We start from the raw sequence: 22,693 nt of genomic DNA, 5'->3' as shown, positions 1-22,693 counted from the left end.
CTGCCAGGCCTCCTATGGCCATGTCTATTAAGGCCTACACTAGGGCTAAGGCAGCCAGCAAAACAAAGCATATTACTTCTAAATCCTTACCTCAGCCTACTCCAGAGACACAAATTATGTCCATGGCTGCTGATTTAATTTCCATGATTAGAGGTTCACAGGCCCATCCTGAGAGAGGATCCCAGCCTCCTTCTGATAAAAGGCCCCGGGTTGAGCCCTCTGAACCTATTCCTTCAGATGAAGATTCTGAGGGCTCTGTCCACTCTGATAGCCAGGAAGAGCTCTTCCAGACCTATGAGGACTCTGATGCAGAAGATTCCATCCCCTCGGCCTCCCCTCCTGAGGATATTTCTTTTGGGGAAGTTCTGCGCACCATGAGGGAACATTTCAAGTGGCAAGGTCAGGAATATTCTGATTCTAGGAAATGCCTGAGGACTTTCCTTAAGAAGCCCCAGCACAGGCCCTTAGCTATTCCTCCTGTACTTGATGTTCTTGATGATTTATATTCTGACTCTAGTGCTACCCCTGATTCTCTTCCTCCTGCTCCAGCCAAGCCAGACAGGTATTACAGGGTCCCAGAAATTCATTCCTATTTATTCAGGGCCCATTCTGCTGATTTGGAAACTATTTCACAGGGGCCTAAAGGAGTTTCAGCCTCCACCTCTAAAAATCCATTGCCCTCCAACAGGGAGGCTAGATCATTAGAGAGATGGGGCAAAAAGGTTTACACATCCACTACCTTATCTATGAGAGCTTTAAATTGCCTTTTTCATATGTTTCAATATCAGGATTTCCTTTTAGAAGATTTACAAAAAACTTTAGCCACTCCTGATCCTTTAGACAGGAAGACTTTGCAGGAAGCTGTACATAACACTCAGCAAGTAAGCAATCACTTCCTGCAGTGTGGATATGATGCACTGGAAGCTTCATGTAGGGCAGCTATGACAGGGGCAGTCATTCGTAGACATGCTTGGTTAAAAGATCAACCTCTACCAGATCATGTAAAAGCAAAACTTCTGGATGCACCTTTGGAAAAGAACAAGCTTTTTGGTGCCAATGCTAAGGATGTGTTAAAGACCATAGAAGAAAAAGCAAAATCAGTTCAGACGGTGAAAGATTTCCTCCAGGTTCAACCCCCCAGATTCAGTAGGAATTGGCCTTCTAAAAACTGGTCCTTTCCTAATACAGAAAAGTTTCAAAGGGGTAAGAACAGACGTGGCCGAGGAAGAGGCCAATACAGAGTCCCTTACAGGGGACGACAATGGCAGCCAGGAAACCAAAGAAGTGACGCAGGGGTTTCACCTGCCCCACAACCACAATCTCAATGACTTTCCTCTACTACCGCCTACCAGGGAACAAATAGAAGCTCCCTTGGGTGGGAAATTATCTCTGTTTGCAGAAAATTGGCACAGACTGACAAAGGACAAATGGATTTTGGACATTATAGACCGAGGGTACAGGTTTCATTTTCATACCTTACCAAGAAAACAAGGCATGCCAAACCTACCACAAAACCAGAGGGCAGAGGCTATCAAGCAAATCACTCTGCTGATTCGGATGAAAGCAATAGAAAGAGTTCCACAACAAGAACAAGACCAGGGGTTTTACTCAAGACTGTTCCTTGTTCCAAGAAAAGAATCTCAATGGAGACCAATACTGGACTTGTCCGCATTAAACACCTTTCTCATAGTACCAAAGTTCAAAATGCTGACTCTACAGCAACTTCTTCCCATGCTGGGCAAGGGGTCTTGGCTGATTACTCTGGACCTCAAGGAGGCATACCTGCATGTCCCTATCAGACACAGCTGCAGAAGATACCTCAGATTTCTTGCAGGGCCAGAGCATTATCAATTCTCAGCATTGCCATTTGGCTTATCTACTGCACAGAGTATTCACAAAATGCCTGGCTTCAGTAATTGCTCATTGCAGGCTCCGGGGGATACAAATTTACCCGTACCTGGACGACTGCCTGATACAAGCGGACGACAAATTGATGTTGACAAAAAACCTGGATTATGTCATACGATTACTTCAAGCTCTGGGATACACAGTCAACTTCCAAAAGTCAAGACTGCAGCCATCCCAGCAAATAATCTTCTTAGGAGCCAAACTAGACACAGCCTCTCAGATGGCTTACCTGACAGAAGACAAGCAAGAGAAGTTAACTCATTACTTCAAAGGTTTAGCAAAACTCGCCCAGATGACTGCAAGGAGATACCTACAGGCCCTGGGTTACATGGCATCCTGCATTCTCCTGGTTCCATTAGCAAGACTACACATGAGAAAGCTTCAATGGTACCTAAAATGTATTTGGTCTCAACACAGCAACAACTTGGAGACAATCATTCCGCTCATTCCATGCCTACAAAAGGAATTCCTATGGTGGGCCTCGGTGAGCCAGGCAAACACAGGTATGTCATTCAAAAAACCACAGATAACACAGACCATGACCACAGACACCTCAGACCTGGGATGGGGGGCGCACATGGAAGGCAAGTGTATACAAGGACAATGGTCTCCAAAGGAAACACATCTGCATATAAACCAAAAGGAAATGCTGGCAGTAATACATGCCATCGAGGCTTTTCAACATCAACTCCAGCAAGGCCATTTACTGATACGGACAGACAACACCACTGTGATGTGGTACATAAACAAGCAAGGGGGCACCCACTCTTACCCCCTTTGCAGACTGACAATGCATCTTTGGGAGAAATCACTGAGCCTAAACATCCAGTTACAATCCCAGTTTGTTCCAGGAAAAGACAATGTGTTGGCGGACAGCCTAAGCAGGAATTTCACAGATCCACACGAGTGGAGGTTACATCCGAAGGCCTTCAGACAACTCACTTCGACATGGGGCAAGCCAGAAGTGGACCTATTTGCCTCTCATCTCAACCATCTCCTACCAAAATTCTGCACAAGGACATACCATCCAAAAGCTTGGAAAATAGATGCCCTCTCATTCAACTGGAACTCCCTAACAATCTATGCATTTCCACCTCTGCCACTGATGACCTCAGTATTACTAAAGATCAAAGCAGAGAGACCCAAGGGAATCATGATAGCTCCGGACTGGCCAAGACAACACTGGTACCCATTACTACGGAGCATATGTCACACCAGGAGGTGGGCCCTTCCCCAATGGCCTCTACTTCTGACTCAACACAACTTCGAAACAGTGCACCCAAATCTACAGACACTGCAGCTAACAGCCTGGGAGATCCCATAAATAACTTCAGCCTATCTCTCTCCAAGGAAGTACAGCGGATACTAACAGAGGCTCGAAGACCATCCACCAGAAAGGTTTATTTAGCAAAGTGGAAAAGATTCAGCAAAGTGGAAAAGATTCAACAATTGGAATACCAGCAAGGGTCATGATGCATCATTGTTGAACATCCCACTCATCTTGGAATATTTGGCAGATATGTTAAAGAACGGACTCTCATATTCTTCCATAAAGATACATGCATCTGCTATTTCAGCTAGATACAACACTGATCCTCCTGTTTTTTCACACCCTTTACTAAGGCAATTCCTCAGGGGAATCAAGAACATTTAGCCACCAAGAAAGGCCCCAGTTCCAGCCTGGGACCTCAATTTTGTCCTAGAAAAACTGACTCTACCTCTATTTGAGCCAGCAGCTTCAGTTGACTTGCAACTTCTCTCATGGAAGACGGCTTTCCTGTTGGCAATTACATCAGCAAAAAGGGTTTCGGAGCTACAGGCCCTAATGGCAATACCACCCTTTATTATTTTTCACAGAGACAGGGTTTCATTAAGGACCAACCCTACCTTTATGCCAAAGGTGGTATCTAGGGTTTCTTTAAATCAAGCCATTCATCTGCCTGCTTTCTTCCCCAATCCTGAGGACAAGGGGGAAAGACTGTTGCATACCCTGGACATTCACAGACAACTTTGTTACTACCTGGACAGAACCAAGGCCAGTAGGAAGTCTGAACAACTTTTTGTAGCTTACGCCCCTGCAATACAAGGAAAAGCAATTTCAAAACAGACTATTTCAAAATGTATTGGACATTGCATCAGATTCTGTTATTCCTTTCATGGAAAGACTGTTCCAGCCAATGTCAGACCACATTCCACCAGAGCTACAGCCACCTCTACAGCATTCTTAAGAGGGGTGCCTACTAAGGACATTCTAGAAGCTGCTACATGGAGCTCCGTGCTTACATTCTCCAAACACTACAATCGCCCTCTATACTCCAGATCCAGAGCAGGCTTTGCTTTGGCAGTCCTGCAGGGTTTGATTGCCACACCATCTTTTTCCTAGAGCATTCCTCCTCCCCCAGCTAAGCTATTGTATTCTACTCGCATGTTATGACTGCAGTTGCATTCTTGAAAGACATAGTACAGTTTTGTACCTACCATAAATGTAGATGTCCGATAGACATGCAACTGCAGTCGGATTTTCCCACCCTCCATACCCCTCTATGCCTAGGGTCCACTCCTATCCCTGTTTCTCTTAGCTGGGGATATCTGTTATGGTGTATTTGTTTTATTGCTCATTTATTTGTTTGGAATCCTGTTTTTGTCTTCCAATTTGATTACAGCCTTCCTTGGAGGGCACCTGGCATCTGGGGCAAGAAACACTGAAGAAAATGGCGTCGGCTGATGCTTATGTACTCCAGCCGCTCTGACGTCAGAGAGAAATGCGACATCAGCCAACGCCGGACCCAGACTTTGGAATCCGGCCGACCGAGGACTGCCTGAGGCAGGACAACCCACATGTTATGACTGCAGTTGCATGTCTATCGGGCATCTACATTTATGGTAGGTACAAAACTGTACTTTTTTTTTTACTTCTGCATTGTTCACCATAGGAGTCATAGACCAGTGCCATTTATTCAAGAGACAAAGGCTTCTGTTTTGGAATGATTCTGGTACCACAGAAAGCTTTCTTGGAGAAAAGCATTTAATTCTTCTTGCCCATTTCAGTTTGGGGGAGTTCCAGTATTAAAGATATTGACCCCTTACAGTCTCCTAACTCTTATTTCATCAGGGAAGCTTTATGATAATGTGGTATCTGAAAGATCTTGGCACTTCTGAGTTTGAGTCACAAGATGAGTTCTCTGCATTCCACTCTGAGTTATTTGCTATTTTGAAATGTATTTAAAAATGTCTGGTTGCAGTCATAGCTTATAGTGGGCTGAATTGCACTAATTTTTCTTCCTTATTTGGATGACTGACTTGTCCTTGCAGAGTCTTATCTGAGATGACAAAGAGTCCTTAACATGAGAGTCAACTCTTCTGGCTGGTCTTGGATTCCAGGTGAACATGTCAGAAATCCTCAACTAATTCAAAGTGGATTGTTTTCTAGGATGTCTCGTAGACACTCCACAGCAAACGTTTTTAACGTAGACAGTGGAGTTGCATCTGGAAACCTTGAGCTTTTCAATTGGACTTCAGCCAGAGGCTCCCAGAATTCTGAGGTCCTTGGCATCTGTGATTCTTGTGATTTGGTCTTACTAGGTTGTACATGAGAGAGATTGTCATATATGAAAAACACAGGGAATCATCTCTTGCATCTTTTAAATTTTCAGATGCCTCTCTAGGACTTTTTATAAATGGAACTGCACTGGTAGAGGCTACACACAGAAGAAATTGTCTTTTGTTCCTCCTCATCCTCCAGATGTAGACTTTTCTGAATTTCCCGAGGGGGCACTCTTGATGGAGGCAAATGGGCAAGCCTGTGGGATTCTTCAGATGTCTCAAACCATGTAATTTTCAGAAATGTGGGCTATTTTCCAAGCTTTTAATCTCTCCATCATTGGCCTCTTGGATCTTCTTTGATAACTGATACCACAGTGATGTGGTACATTTATAAGCTATGGGGCACAAAGTTGTACCATCTATATAGGTTGGCTGTGATCCGTTTAGAGATGCTCTTGATTATTCTTTGACCTTCCAAGCATATTAATTTGACAGAGCAGAACATGGTGGCAAACTGATCAAGACCAGGACAGACACATGAAACCAGTTTGAATGAGGGGGCTTTCCAGGTTTATAATCAGTTCTGGGGAATCATCTCTAGTAGATATTTTGGCCCCCTTTCAAAACAAATAGCTTAGATTATATTTCAGTCGCTTGCAGCGGAATGTTTCTGTATGCATTTCCACCAGTATCCAGGGTAATTCTGAGGGGCTTCAAAAAATGTCAGTGGGGGACTCCCTTTTTTTTTTGGTATTGGTCAAGGGTAGTTACCACAAGCTTCCTTACTATTTGGATCTACTGACTAGATGAGGCTGTTCGATGCACCCCAACCCCAGTGCACATCAGTTGACTACCTGAATGACGGTATTGATTCCCTATTAGGCACTTGTTTTCTGAGGACTTGCAACAGGTACTAAGGGAGGCAAGAAAGTCTGCCACTAGAAAATCATGCATTTGGAAAACTGGTCTAGGCTAGTTGTTCTCTAGTTTAAAAGTTACTGTCCTGTGACTTATTTTACTCCTCCCAGGTTCATTTATTGGCCTATTTGGCATGTCTACTCATGACTGCTTCTCTTTCAGTGCATTCTCATGTCAAAATGTTTTTTAAAAGGTTTTGTATAAGAAGCTTCTAAGAAAACTAGTGACCCCTCCTTTGATTTCATTTTGTGTTAAAGGAGGTGACACTTGCTCCGTCTGAAGGAGCTTATCTGGCTGACTTGAGGTTCTTAACTTGGAAAACAGTTTTTAATGATTGGACTGACCTGTGTAAGAAGAGTATCTGAGTTACAAGTTCTTATGGTGAGTAAACCGTCCTTCGTTTTTCACAGAGAAAGTTTCATTGAGAGGTAATCCTCCTGTTCTGCTTTAATTGGTATCCATTTTTACTTTTATCTGTCTCTCTCTTTATTTCTTGGATGTAAAAGTGAGGGAGAGAGGCTACTTCATACCTTGGATGTCCACCGACAACTCTGGTACTGTCTTGACGGAACTAAATCTTTCAGCTCTTAACATTACTTTAACTGCTCATTTCTTGTGAGGGTAAGAACGGACAGTCTCTGTCAAAACAGACCATTTCCAAACTGTTGTCTACTGCTATTACCTTAGTTATACTCACCACACCAAAACTATTCAGGCAGGTTCAAGGCCCTTCTCTACCAGGACTTTGGATTTTTGGAAAGGGTTGAATTCTAGAAGTGACATAGAAACAGCGACTTGGACTTCTATACATACATTTCAGGGTATTACAAGCTCTATTCATTCTTCAAGTTTAGATCTGGCTTTGCTAGGAACATTCATCTTGGGCTCCTGGACCCTTCCTCTTCCACCTCCCAAATGTAGTTTAGTTAGGGTGATCTACCCTTAAAGTTAAGGTTACTGCAGCAGTGGTTTGTATGATGAGCATGGTAAAGCTGTGTAAGTAAACTTATAACAATAGATGTTTGATCACTGATGCAGTATCTGCTTCCCTCCCACCATGCTTGTTTATTGGTGTGATGTTTTTGCCAAGGTGTCAATACTATCTTACTACTTTCTGTTTGCATGAAAGCTCTGAAGTGCTAGAGTCCCAAACCCGTCTTTATAGAGCTGGTTGACTGGGTGTATGGAAAGTGTGTTGAAACTTTGGGAGCTTGCAAGCTGTTGTATCCTTGGCAGGATATAACCTATGTAGTTAAGGCTACTATAAGCAGTGATTGTTGAGACCTCTACTTTTACAGTAAATTTACTTAAGCAACTGTGCTTTCCCTCAGGCCCTGAGGAGTAAAAGTCCTCGAACCATCCTTGTGAGGTTTGTCACTTTTTTTATTTTTTAAAGGTTAAACTTTTGTATATTTTCTGGATCCCTTGGTAGAGTGTTACCGTGGACAGGAAGAAATAGACTTTGGCAGGACTCCTCAACTGAAACATGAGAGAGCAGCATTTCCCTAGGTTTCTAAACTGTACAAAATTAAACATTTCAAATTTCATCACTCTTTTTGAAGTTAAGTGGATCCCGGTGCTTATTTAACTGTTCCAAAGAAAAGACTGATATGATCGCCCAAAGTATTAGAGCACACAACACGCCTGATAACCAGAGGAATGGGGTAGCTCAATATCACTAATTCTTCCCACTTCTTATGTGTGCCAACTGTAAAACAATTCCTCCTGTATGGGAAGTAAGAGCACCAAAGAGCAGCGGTGGAGTTTTCCCGGGATGCCTTTTAAGTAGCATGAAACATGACACATCAGGGCCTCTGGAATTACTATTTAACTGTAGCCTCCAAACAGGCTTTGTGCCTCATGAATGGAGAAAGGCAACAGTCATCCCTCTGCAAACAGGTGGGCCATCTGCAGACCCTGGAAACTACAGACCCACAAGTCTCACTAGTCTTGTATGTAAAGCCATGGAAAGAATTGTCATGGAGATGATCAGTAGAGATGTAGTAAACCTCCAGACACTGGACCCAACCCAGTTTGGTTTCAAGGGCAGATCATGCTTATCCATTGATTTGATGACCTTCTCAAAGAAGTCCACCAGGTTGAATGAGGGCAAAATCGTTCACACTGCCTACCCCGACCTGGCCAAGGCATTTGACGCAATACCAAACTCTGGCATTGTTGACAAACTCAAGAGGTTAGGTACAAAACCGTATGTCACCTGATAGCCAACTGGCTCACAGACAGTACCTAAGAAGTTAGAATTGGGGAATCCATCTCTACATAGAGGCCAGTCACAAGTGGAGTCCCTCAAGGGTAAGTCCTTGAACCGCTCCTTTTTGGCATTTACTTCTCAGAAGTCAAGGCCAATGTCTTGTGGTCTCTGCCTGACTAAATTTGCAGATGATTGCAAATTAGGAGCTGTCATTGAATCTTACATGGGCACAAATGTTTTCCAGGAGAGGCTGATGCAGGCAAACTGTATCAAAGCCATGGACTAAAACTAAATGCCAGAAATGCATAATAGTATCCTTTGGGAAGTCATCCATCCCTGGTAACCATCCTATTGACAGCACACCTCTTAGAGCTGACCTAGTAGACAGGGGCTTAGAGACACACACAGGTAGTAATGTAGTCTTTGATCATCATTTGCCTACAGTGGTGAGGAAATCCTTCTGTGTTGTGCAACTTATCAACAAAGGTGTAGCATCCAAGTCCAAGGAAGTCATTGTTCCACTGTATTCGGCATTCATCAAACCTGTCATCCAAGTACAGCGCCTACGTTGGTATGGACCTATCCAGGCATATCCAACAATTTGAACATCCGCAGAGGTTCATCACTAAAATAATACAGAGCATAAGTAAAATGTCCTGTGCAGACCACCTCAAGGCCCTGTCCCTGTATTCTGTCTCCTACAGGCTTTTGAGAGGGGAGATCTGTGCCTGGCATTGTCAAAACCCGCATTAATGGACCTCCTGCATATCCACAAAAGAGCACCAGAATTACCCATTCTAAAGACTTGAACCTTGCCTGTGACATATTTCTAGAGAGAGAGAGAGAGAGAGAGAGATATGTATCCCAGAGACTGCCCCGTCTGTGGAACAGGCTCTCAATCCATGTGAAGCAAAGTTCCTCCCTAACTCAAATCAAGTGCAGCTTGGACAATTGGATGGGAAACCAGAAATTTATCCCTGGTTTGGCAAATGTCTCTAGTAGACACACAACCTGTAAATGGTTAATCTCCCAGGCCCATGTTTACACTTGTCAAGGGTATCGGAACTTTTCGGAGATTTGGGATCCATGGCTGGGCTTAAAAAGGCCCTTGTGGTCGTTAGCCCAGTAAACATCTATGAACCTATAAAAGCAAATGCAAGCTTCTACTCCTAAACAGCAAGCTCCTTGCTTTATCTCCCGAACTGGTTCACTTGTACTGCTGTTGGACTGTAAACGTGATAAATGATGGAACTTTGCCTTGTGTTGTAGTGTACTGTAGTGCTTTTCTTAATTGAGGAAGTGTTGAGGATTTTTTAATTCTCACAGCTGTTTATTCCATGTGATGAAATGTAGTAAGATCCGAACAGAAGTTGAGTTACTTATCCCTTTTTTTTTTCCTATTGATTGTCTTTATTAGGCCAGGGGGAGATGCATGTGTGTTCTCATTTTTAAATCGGCAACATTTGCTGTCCAAATCTCCCATTGGTTTGTTAAAGTTTAAAATTACTTTTTTGAATGGTCAGTTAAATGTGACTCAGACTCATTATTAACTTATCTGTTTTGCTTCTCTTGTATAACCGTATATAATGGAACCTGAAACAGTTACGCTTACTCTACTTATAACAAATTTAGTGTTCTTTTTTTTCAAACAGGCCTCTGGCTAGTATATTCTGAGAGCAGGGGATAAGTGTGGTTGTGTTAAACAGTTAGCAGGGGGATTTTGCCTTGCTACATGCACAGTGCAACTTCATAGAGTGTCTTCCTTTAGTTTTGTGGTTGGTTTATTAGTATTCTGAATGGCGGAATTTTATGCTGGACGCTTTATTGTTTCAAAACAACCTGCTGGGTGAGAAAATGGAAATTCCCCCTCGCTTCAGGATGCCAGCAGCTATGGGCAAGAATTGAAGGCATTGTAACATAAATGTAATAACTTTGCAGTGTATATTGTACACTCTTTTTTTTTTACGTTGAATGAGTTCACAGTAAGAGACCTTCATCTGCTGAAGTATTCAGATGGCATTCCTCCCCTTATTGTGAAACTGTTCTTTGAGCACGCTAAAACCTGCAATACATTTTCCCTACTTGTAACCATTTTCATGTGAAACATGCTGACATCTCTTTCAAAATCTTTATTTGTGCAACAGCATCCCCTTTGTCATGGTTATCGGTCCTCATTTTTTTGAGCATCCGTATCATATTTGTTTGCTTTAATTTATCCCAATTTTTTTAGTTCATCTTTCTGTGGTTTGTACCTCTTACCTGTCCTCTGGTGATGTTTCACTTGTTGGACCCTGGTCCTTTTCCCATGATCATCACCTAGTATTGCATCACTTCTGATACAGTATTTGACAGAATACTAAAATGTATTTAGTGTTCAAGTTGTACAGTGGCATCTCTTTGTGCTACATATGATACAGTTTGCATTTGTAAGCTACAAGTTTGTTAGCCTTTATAGGTGCCTTCATAAAGGAATAATTTTCAGACTAACCTTGGAGTACACAGCATACAGTATGTCTGATCCATTCATTGTTGATGTTCTTATCCATTGTTAAATTAATACGTCTGTAGAAGTTCCTTTCCTGTTAAGTTTTATCAGCTGTTTGGTGCACTTTTAGGGAGCTGAACACTGAATGTAGTCCACCAAATTTGTTTGATAGAAATGTTCTGGTACTAGTGAAACAGTTGATCACTGTGAACTTAAAAATGTAGTGAGGGTTATGTACTTTTTTTTTTTTTTTTAAACTGGAGTAAGCAAATAACTCCTCTCATAATTAATTTTCTCACCACACACACAAATATACTGCAAAATGTTCTGTTTTAACAAGAATGTCTTTCTTCCAGGGGATTGTGGTGAACCACCAAAATCAGAAATGGCTGTTGTGGACGGTAATTTCAATGAATTTCCTGTGAACACTATACTTTCCTACTCATGCCGTCCTGGTTACATTTGGGATCGTTCATCAAATAAAACAGTTATTTGTCAAGAAGATTCAAAATGGACAGAGCTTAAAATCACCTGCACCCGTATGTATTGCTTCCCCTTCCCAGTACTTTTTTTACTTGGGTTTGTAAAGTTTTTTACATTAGTGTGACACCTGCTTTGAGATGTTTACTGTAATTACAAAGTCAGCGTTGATACTTGAGTGGAGTTCTACATTTAAAGTATGGTTTGTCATTGCCGTGCTTTGAGTTATGAAAAGTAATGTGTAGTAACTTAGTGGAAGTGCTTTTTCCAGGTACTGTCAGTGCTGTTATTTACTGTTGTAGTGGTATGTCCAGACGGTGTCTTAACATGAGCTAGAAGCTTTGCTTCCATTTTAGTAGCTGCTTATGTTCGATTTATCCCCTTATGCAGAGTTGCCGGAAGCTGTTGGAAGACTGGGGGGGGGGGGGGGGGGCACTTGTTGATCTAAAAAGGGCAATTTTTTTTAAAACTATTTACTACCACAACCTAGGTTTACTTGGAGGGCATTTTAAGCTTAGTCAGTTTTCCTTTTGGTGCTTGAATTAACATTTCCTGATTGGTCTTACCTATCCCATGGCTTATAATTGTATATTAGCCCTAGTGAGAATAAATGTGATCACACTATAGATAATTTGAGGTGACCCATGTAAGGGATGCAGCATTTAGGAACTGTCTCTATCTATCTATCTATTAGTGTCATGAGGGGCAATCCTGGAGTACATTTTCTATTACCCATCCTTAGATCCAAGTTGCATTTGAATGTGGACAGGGATGAGCTTTGTTTTACTTGAATGGATAGTCTGTTCTGGAACAGTGGTAGTCTCTGTGATGTATATCCATCTCTCCACAGCATTCAGTTTAGATACCTGGAATGAGTATTTCTGATGCCATTTGACTTGCTGATGTTCAGTAGGTCCATCTGTATTAGGTCGGAGGATGCCTTGTATACCAGACATGTCCCCTCAAAGCACTCTGTAGGATACTGAGTATATTGATAAATCTTTGAGGTGGTCCATGCAAGACCTATTGTTTAGGACTTGTATCCTTACTAAAATTGATTTTGACCAGATCTAGAGATGTTGCATGAGTCTGGACAGATACATGCCAAAGTGGGCTTTATTCAAAATGATTGACCTAATGAGGGCTTTGTAAAGGGGGACAATAACATCTCTAGATCTAGTCTAGTCAAAATTAATTTGTTTATAAGCTATGCAATATAGAAGGACTTTATGACTCTGGGCACATGTTGGTCAAGTTAGGTCACTGTGCACACAAGTTCCCAGTTGCTAAACAAATGGGTCAGTTCTCGGGGGGCATTGTCAATTTAGCAGTTCCTTGGAGTAGATGACTTGGCAAAGGATACAATAATGCATTTCTTGGAGTTTAGTTTCAATTCATGATTCTGGCACCAGTTATTGACTGGGACAAACCTTCCTGCATGATGGTTAAGTCATTTGGGGATTCCATAACTGCTCCTAGCTTGCAGTCATCTCAGACTTAGTTGGCCAAAGCCCTTTGGTATTTCCTTCTACTTTTGAGATGTATATGCCAAACAGAAAGTCTCAGCACTGAACCCTGGGGGACTCCATTGGTGACTGGTCTCTTCCCCTATTTTGATCTTTTGCATCCTGTAAGCAAGCATACATGTATGCATTATTTGATTCACCTTCTTGATTGTATTAAGTTATATTCCTTGTATAATATACCACCACTTGTTAGATTGTGTTTTAAATTTGTTGTTTAAAGCAGTTTTCTATTAAGCAATGAAAGAAAATGTATGAACCAATAATATCAAAACTGCCCATTTCAGAAAATTTCAACTGTAAAAGGCCACTCAAACTTCTATAATTACAAACCACCAATATTAGTAAATATGCAAAATCTCAGCAGAAGTCATCAAAATAATTCCACATTAAGTGGATCTGTAACTAATGAAGAGGCTGCTGCTAGCAAACAACTTTATATTTCATTATTTCATCTGCAAATAAAGTGCTTGTTGCCCTTGAAGAATAAATTGCCTATGCTACAATAAAAAAAAAAAATGACACACTAGTAATTTTGCAATGGAAAATGGATGGCAAACTGATAACAGAAACATAATTACTAGATAACTCCTCCTCCAAAGGAGGACATTCATAGGACTGCAGCATCCACTCCCTTTAAAGTACAACACAGTACAGTGCTAGTGATCTATCTGCATACTGTGGGAGTAGAACCCGCAGTCTTCTGCATCAAGAGCAAGTATATTATCTGTTGTGCTAGTAACAATGCAAACAACTTGGCGTAAGTAGCACTAAACTTCTCTTCCCCTGAATCTCTCAGCTCCTTGTAAAATCCATTTGACACTCAACTGTAACTCTCAACTCTGCAGCACAAGAAATCTGGAAAAAGTCAAAATCTATTGGGAGGGGGACAAAAGCCCAAATAAATGGACACTCATTAAGCACTGTTTGCATAATTTTGGAAAGTTGCTAGAATAAAATGTTACCACCATGCATTTCACTGCCTCGTCTTGAACCCAGGACCTTGTGCACTACAGTCAAATCAACATACCAGTGTGCCGAATCAGAAGTTTCCTAAAAGACCGGAAGACAAACTTAAATAGCTATCATTTAGTGAATTCAATTCTCACTTCTCACCATAGCTCTTAACCTCTTGGCACAAAAAACATAGACAAAGCCAATAAGAGGGGAATACAACCCCAAAATAGGGACATATATTTCAAATACTGATCTTATAAACTTAGAAAATTGCTAGGATAAAAGGTTTTGTGTTACCATTTATTTTCTGAAGACTATGAAGTCTGAAATTTCAATGCCTGTCATTATTTAGTGAATTCAATCTTTTAGTGATGTGCCACAAAAATCCTGAAAACCACAGATTTTGAGGAACAGATCAAAATAACAAGGCATAATTTCACAAGTGGTGGTGGCTAGTGACTTTAGGCTCTTTTTACCCTGTACCCAAGGTGTACAGGGTTTGAGCCTGAGTACCTCTAGCCACAAGTAAATTCAAAAATCAAAAAGAAAAGCATTTCTAAATGCATCACCAACAAGAAAATAATGGAACTGCAATTAGAGATAAAAATCTTCATTAGTTCATCCTGCTGCTAATCCTACAAAATATTTGGTTAAGCCTAGCTACATTAATTTAATAGCTGAAATATAACACTATGCAGTCTTGTCAAATTGGATTTTAAACTAGAAGAGAGCAATTAGGAATTAAGTACCCCCTTTTTACTGTTCCCATGAGTTTTGCTCTGGTTAACTGACTTGGTCATAGTGACGCAACATGCAGCAGAAGGGTGACAGAATCAAACTCGGAGCTACAGGATAAAGCCCCATATGTCTCTTAATCATACTTATCTCTCTGTTCCATAATCATTATGGAAGTAACTTTACCAAGAAATTTGAAACGCACATTTTTGTTACAAGCTAGGATTAAAGATGCTTCTGCACTTTTTTCCTTGAAACGTAGAGGATGCATTAAATGTGACTGATTTATTCTGGTCAAGCTGAGAAACACAGCATAATTTGCAGATGACTGCAAACTGGGCGCCATAGTAGAAAACACATCTGACACAGATATCCTTCAGAAGGGTCTCACAGAAACGGATAACTGGTGCCAGAGCCATGGCCTAAAGTTAAATGCCAAAAAATGCATAGTCATACCCTTCGGGAAAAACAAGGTTACCCCTAGCTACCAAATAGGTGGCAATCCACTGAGCACAGAAGAAGTTATCAGGGACCTGGGGACCCAGGTTGATAGTAGTCTGTCATTCGACACCCATGTAGCTAAAGTAGTTAGGAAGACCTTCTACATTGCCCACCTTATCATGAAGGGATTCTCATCTAGATCAAGGGAGGTCATAGTCTCCCTATACTCATCACTCATCAGACCAATGATTGAGTACAATGCCCCATTCGGAATGTATCTGACCCGACACTTGCAGCAGCTGGAGAGGCCACAAAAGTTCCTCACCAAAAGGATAAAGGGTCTCAAACATCTGTCCTATGCTGCCCGACTGAAAGAACTCCAGCTCTATTCAGTCGCTTACCGCTTGCTCAGAGGTGACCTTTGCCTAACATACAAGGCCATGTCAAACCCAGATTTGATGAATATGCTTCACCTCAAAAAATCTAGATCCGTCAGAGCCACAAGGGCGGGAGACTTAAACCTCGACACGGCTATTAATAGGACGTGCTGGAGGGATAGATTCATCACCCAAAGACTCCCTATGCTGTGGAATAAAATCCCGGTATATGTGAGGCAGAGCACCTCGCTGGCCTTGTTCAAGAGAAATCTTGACCAATGGATGGGAGATCGCAGATATACCCCAGGGATTACCTCAGTGTCACTGCTTGACAGAGGCACAGTAAAATAATGGGTATAGTTCCCCATACTAAAGGGGTGGCGTAAGCCACAAAACTATGGGCTAGGCTTGTAAATGCCCTCGGGCAGATAGCCTAGTATGAACCTATGAACCTATAATTTTACTACAAGCATATACAAAATGAAAATGTTAATAATCTACCATTCTACAAATAGGGAAAACTTACTGAGTATGAATAAGAAGCACATCTGAGTCGTAGTATGTGTTCCTTTGGAATTCAGATTGCCGCTTCTGGCAGATGCATTTCTGTTTTACTCCGACTGCTGTCTTAATCTAAAAGTTTTAAACTGCTAAGCCTTACTTAACAGTCACATTGTAAGGCATACATTATTTCATGAAGTAATATATCAAAGAGAAAAAGGAAAATAAATTCTGCCTTATGGATAATGCAATGCTTCAACTGTGTTCAGTGGATTGGTTGTTTGAGAAACAAGAATTTATTTTCACCAATTGGTTATATAGGGTTTGCAGTCTTCACTTTCAATTTATGACACAATCAATCTAGATTTTAGCACCACAGTAAGCTAACTTGTTTTCTTTTCAGCATTGTGTGCCTCTTAGTTTGTCTTTACTATTAGGCTAACGTAGCTAAGACTTCTAGAGTTCGTTCAGGTTTAGGTTACCTTCCAGGACTCAGCAGTAAACTGCCATGCCGACACAGGTTTCAATTAGGTGGGTCCCTTTTGTTTCATGGGAATCCAAGTAGAGGGAGGAACTTTTATTTCAGGTGTATACATGATAGAGCTCTAAGAAGTATGCTTTTTTAAAGCATTTTCACACCTGTTCAACATCTAATGGGAAAACTGAATGGGTCCTTCCTCTGAATACCTGATCCATTTTAACAAAAAGAAAAAAAAATGGTTACTATGCTTGTTGTTCTGCTGTTTAGCTGCAGAGTTTATTGAAGTATCCACTCCCCCATAACAACTGCTTGTTTTCCATGTTATGCATCCTTGCATTCCATCACAGTTTAACAGAACTACATGTTGAGGTAGGCTGTTCTATTGCTCACCATCATTTACATACATACACACACACACACACACACACACACACACACACACACACACACTGAAAACGGCATTCAGCATGATGATAAAATGTTGAGAAACCTTGAGAAAATGTTTGTTTCAGCGTTTGCTCTCTGATACAAAACAGCATCTCAGCTGTTTGTTTCAATGTCCGGATACAAAACAGCATCCCAGCTCTTTACAGCAGCAGCTCCGCTCTATCCATTAGCCTGAACAGCTGGGAAGGCAGCTCTGCACATTGAGCCCTTAAGCTCAATTCCGACAGGCCATTTCACATAGCTGACATAATCACATGATGTCAGCTGAAAAAGCCAGAAAAATTTAAAACTAAAAATGGCGGGAAATAGAATATCGTTTGTATACAGAAGGGGGGCCCTCCCCCTTGCTCTATGGTTCCGGCACCCATGCCGTTCGTTTAGCTTCAGCGTTGGCATTTTGCCACAGCAAAAGTAAATTTGTTAAAGGTAGTATTGAGCTGTACATACAGGCAGTGTTGTGTATCAGTTCCACAACATTACAAACAGGGTTCTTGTTGATCATTTTACAAATGTACAACATTGCCATTAATTTTAGTGCGGTCACTTTCAGTAGTTTGCCTTTTAATTAGGTTTACATTTTCATGTACCAGTCATTTCATTGTATTGCAGATGAGGCATTTGATTGACGGAACAGGCTTCCTTGTGGTAAGTCACCAGTAACTTGTATAAGGTCAGATTGACTACTGCATCTCCTACTTTGGCTCTGAGTGAGTGTTCAGATTTGACAGGGGTTTAGTCTCTTTAATCTCTAGGACTAAAACCAGCACAATGTAGCATAGCATCTAAAACTTTCCAAGGCCGCCTCAGCCAGTGCCCTTTTACCCACAATGGTATGTGCCCAGATATCTCTCCAGCTGTTTCCTGAAGTAGGCTGTACTAATAAAATATCCTCAGAGTACCATTTTTCTAAGTAGTTGGTTGGTAAAGCTCTTCCACTTTGTCAGGAGTGTTTGTTTGCATGCTACTGTATACCATCTGATGTTCGTGTTTCACTGTTGCACTCCTTAAATGGGTTATCCTGCTCCCGGTAGCTCTCATTCGTCTAGAAAACCAAAGTCTTGGTTTATGACATAGGCTGCCATTGGTTGTAAACTTGACGTCCGGTATAAAGGAAGGCAGTCAACGCCATTTCCTCAGTCTTTCTTGCTGCGAAGCCTGAAGCAGAAGCAATTTGCATGAGTGCCGGTTGGCAAATTACTTTCTTTTGTATTCTGACTACTGAAGTTGAAGACCTCCTCAGCTAAGTATCCTGTTGGGGACCCTCTTTTCTTGCCTTAACAAATGTCAGAGAAAGTTAATAACTGTCTTGCCTGTGGAAAACGGATTCCGTACCATGATTTTCATTCTTACTGTATCACTTGTTTAGTCCTTGAGCACGACATCCCTAATTGTGATCTCTGTGCTTCTTTCAACCCGCGTACCATATGCTGTAGAGCTAAGATTTTGTATAAGCATTTAGGAGTTTGGCCTGAGTTCATCGGTATGGCGTCTTCTGGTCTCCCGACTTCCGATGTTCCCAAGAAGCACAAGGACAAAGACAGCGACAGGCCTAGGGTCAAGTTAGCTGACGACATTCCCATTAAGTTGGTCGTTAGCCCGGCGGTAGTCAGTGAGGTGCTTTTGCAGCCCCTGCAGCCTGCAGATATTCAGCCACAGGCCTATGTTGAGACTTGTTTAGGAGTCTTCCATGTCGCTGGCTTCCTCTTCATCTTCTGACCATCTGCCAGTCGCCGCCTCTGTTGGTTCTGGAGGCAACTAAGCAGGCTCTGGCCTCTGAGGCCTGTCTTCTTCGTACTGAGACCAGATCCAGGCTGACTACCTTGGTTCGGACTACCGCTGTTGCTAGGCCACCTGAGTCCCTTCGACTTTCTAGCAGGCCTTCCAGCCACAAACGAACTCAAAAACAGGCACTGGCCTCAGTCACAGATGAGTAAAATGGCTACTGATCTTTTGACTCTTATCCAGGGCTCTCAGCCGCCTCTTAAAAGGGTTAGAGAATTGTCCCCTAAAGTTTTGTCTGCCTCTGATTTTGATGTTTCCAGCATTTCTGCTGATGAAGAGGAAGATTCTCAAGTTTATTCTGGTTTTGAGGATTCTGATGCAGAAATAATCTGTTCCTTCTGCCTCTCCACCAGAAGATTTTTCCTTTGGGGATATTTTGAATACCCTTGGGGAGCATTTTAAATGGAGAAGTCAGGACTATCCTCAATCTCTAAAAAAAGGATTGGGGAATTTCTGAGTTTGCCACAGCATAAGCCTCTGACTATCCCTCCTGTTTTGGAAGTTGTTGATGTGTTCATGGAGAATTCTTTGACTCCTAATTCTGTTCCTCCTGCTCCCAGAAAACCTGACAGGTATTATAGAGTTCCCGATTCTCATCAGTTCCTTTACAGGAATCCTACTGCTGCTCCAGAGATTATTTCACAGGGCTCAAAAGATCTTAAGGCTACAGTTGCAAAAAACCTGTTCCTTCTGACAGTCTAGGGCCTTAGGTGGGGTAAAAAGGTTTACACCTCTGCCACCCTTGCTATTAGGTCTATTAATTGTCTTTTTCATATGCTTAAGTATCAGCAGCATACTTTGAATTCTGCCAGTCTTTGTCACTAATCATTCTCTGCACTGTGGTTTTCACAATTTGGAGGCTTCTTGCAGAGCAGCAGCAACCGGATCTGTTATTAGAAGACATGCACGGCTCAGGGAACAGCCCCTTTCTGAGCCTGTTAAGTCTAAGTTACTGGATGTATCTTTGCACAAGGACAATCTTTTTGGTAACAAAGCTGAAGAAGTGTTGAAAAAGTTGGAGGATAAAGCCTCAATGCAAACTGTTAAAGATTTTCTGCAAGTTCAGCCTCCTTGCTTCAGTAGGCATTACCCTGCTAAGAATTGGACTTTTCCAGATCCCATTAAACAGGGACCTACTAGATCTGAAGGTTACAGGTCTTCTAGGAGACTGTCTTCCTCCTATCCAAAAGCAAAGCAGTGGCATGCTTCCTCTTCAGAATCTGAGAGTTCTAAGCAAACTTCCCAAAGCAAGCATTCTCAATGACTTGGACCTCCCCCTGCCTGCCTCTGCTGGCCTCTGGTGTCCTTTGGGGGGAAGGTTAGCCATGTTTGCAGACATTTGGCCCACCATCACAGATGACAAATGGGCACTCAAAATAGTATCCCAGGGCTAGATTTTAAGTTTCTCTCTTGGAAAACTGTTTTTCTCTTGGCCATTACTTCAGCTAGAAGAGTTTCTGAGCTACAGGCCTTAATGGCAGTAGAGCCTTTTATCATCTTCCATGCGGATAGCGTTTCTCTTCGTACCAGTCTCTCCTTTATGCCTAAGGTGGTTTCTAGTCTCTTAACCAGTCTATCCACTTGCCTACCTTCTTTCCTAATCCTCAGAGTAGAAGGGAAAGACTACTGCACTCCTTTGATGTGCATAGACATCTTAGATTTCTACCTAGACAGGACTAAACTTTTTCAGAAGTCTGATCAATTGTTGGTCAGATTTGCATCTGGAGCTCAGGGCAAAGTTATTTCTAAGCAGACCATTTCTAAATTGCTCATTTTATTCACTTTTTATTACTTACAACATGGCAAGCTTCCTCCACAGAGTATTAGAACCCATTCTACTACAGCAGCTTCTACCTCAGCAGGTTTTTTGAGAGGTGTACCTACTAAGGACATCCTGGAAGCAGCTACTTGGACTTCTGTTCACACTTTCACAAAACATTGCAGTTTACCCTTGCTTTTTAGGGCCAGGGCTGGTTTTGCCACTGCAGTGTTACAGGGCACCCTTACCAACCCTTAAATGCTGGGTATTCCTCCTCCCTTTTTTGTTTCTGGGCTTTGGGAATAAACCCATTTTGTAAGGACTGCAACAGTGAAACACAATGAACATAGTACAGTTGTGTACACTTACCATAAATGTAGATGTTAGAGTGTATTCACTGTTGCAGTCCTGGTCCCCCCCCCCCTCCATCTCCTTTTTTCCTAAGGCACAGACTGTTTTTTTTTCTTTGTGGATGGTATGTTTCCAGGGATTTTCTTTTCCTGGTCTAGCCTTCTTTGGGGGGCTCTTGACAGGAATTGCCATAGGCTGCCTTCCTTTATACCTGACGTCGGGTTTACAATAGACTGTAGCCGTCGTCATAAACAAATACTTTGGTATTCTGGCCAACTGTGGGCTACCGGGAGCTGGATAACCCATTTTGTAAGGACTGTAACAGTGAGTACACTCTAACATCTACATTTTTGGTAAGTGTACACAACTGTACTTTCCAAGTTGTTGACTTTGTTGTCCATGTTTTCTATTTTGTAGTGTTGTTGTTTTGAGCTGCAGACTTTTTCAAAAGACTTTTGCCCATTCATAATCTGCTCTCTCCTCTATAGAAGGAGAAACAAGAATATTTTTATGGTGGTATGGAGCTAAAATAACCTGCAGGGCAGGCACCTTAAATGTATTGAGTGCCCTGGAGATGCTTTATTTTCCTGGAGGACTGCAGTAGCTGTACAGTCTTCAAGCTCTTTATCCTAAAAGGAATAAAAATAGATTGTAATTTATGAAATGAAAGGCTGTCCTTTCTTTGAAGTCCCTTCTTTCATAGAAGCCTTATAGATCCACTAATTCACTAGCAGGTAAAATTTGGCAGTGTGGAGCTGGCCAGCATGCTGGCCCTACGAGGCAGTGTAATCTCTCCACATTTGGAGCACCCCTTTCCATTCTGCGTCTCTTCCAACTCAGCAATTGTTCTGTGAGGGTACCTTGATTTAAAAATGTGAAGGCATCATGACTGATAGGGATGTATAGATCCATAGCATTGCAAGTAAAATACCCAGTGCACCCACTAGTTGTCACCCCAGTGGAAGACTGTGGCTTGGTGGCACCAGTCCTGAAGGGCTGTCAAGATGATCTTCCATCCCAGGGAATGGGCTTAATCCTTCACAGAAAATTATGGGTGTGTCCATAGTTTTTTCAGCTGTTACTGAAAAGGCCCTTTATCCTTGTCCTGTCCCCTCCTTGTTGCAGTAAATTGAGAGCACTGCACAGTCTGGGAAGCATTTTTTTTCATTTTCCTTGAGGACTTTAAACTACATGGGTCATATGTTATAATTCTAGAGGCAGATGATACATGAATCTGTCCGTACTCCAGAAGGGGAAGCATTGGCAGATGTGTCTCTCAGCTTTTCCCGGTTAGAGGTCGCCACAGCAGAACTCCGGTCCACTAATGATAGGCAGTAAATTTTTACGTGCCGAGTTACCGGCCCTGACGCATAACCTTCAACGAATTCTCGCAGGTCTCCCTTCGTTGAAGGTTGTGCGTTAGGCCCGGCAAGCAAGCACGTAAAAATCTACTGCCAATCATTAGCGGACCGGAGTTCCGCTGTGGCGACCCCTAACTGGGAAAAGCCGAAAGACACAACAAAATATTTGTTTAGTTAATAGATGTCACTATTTGTGTAAAATTTTGTGAAATTTACCCGTACACATTGAGAAACTATTTCACATGGCCAGACACCACAGAGGTCAGGAAAAGGACAATGTTGTACTTCATACTCGAGAAAATGTGAGTTATTTTTGAGAAATACTGTTGAATATATACCATATTTGCTTTTTTAACCACCTTTATTGAATTATCACTTGTGACATAAGCAGACTTGATATGGTTGGATTGCTTTTATGTAAATTTACCAAGT

General features: G+C 41.9%; 1 protein-coding gene across 1 annotated transcript in view; it reads left to right on the top strand.

The window, feature by feature from the left end:
* LOC122806591 (C4b-binding protein alpha chain-like) overlaps window positions 1-22,693 on the top strand; it is a gene marked incomplete in the record, with an annotated part of 1,299,259 nt that overhangs the window by 51,441 nt on the left and 1,225,125 nt on the right. The window contains 1 exon segment of the mRNA XM_044077140.1: window positions 11,423-11,605. Within this exon segment, the coding sequence (XP_043933075.1) occupies window positions 11,423-11,605 (183 nt within the window).

The sequence above is a fragment of the Protopterus annectens genome, chromosome 7.part0, assembly GCF_019279795.1.
Source record: "Protopterus annectens isolate FY-2018-M chromosome 7.part0, PAN1.0, whole genome shotgun sequence".
NCBI lineage: Eukaryota > Metazoa > Chordata > Ceratodontiformes > Protopteridae > Protopterus > Protopterus annectens.
Note: the sequence above shows the minus strand (reverse complement) of the source record. Positions and strands in the feature narration are given on the sequence as shown.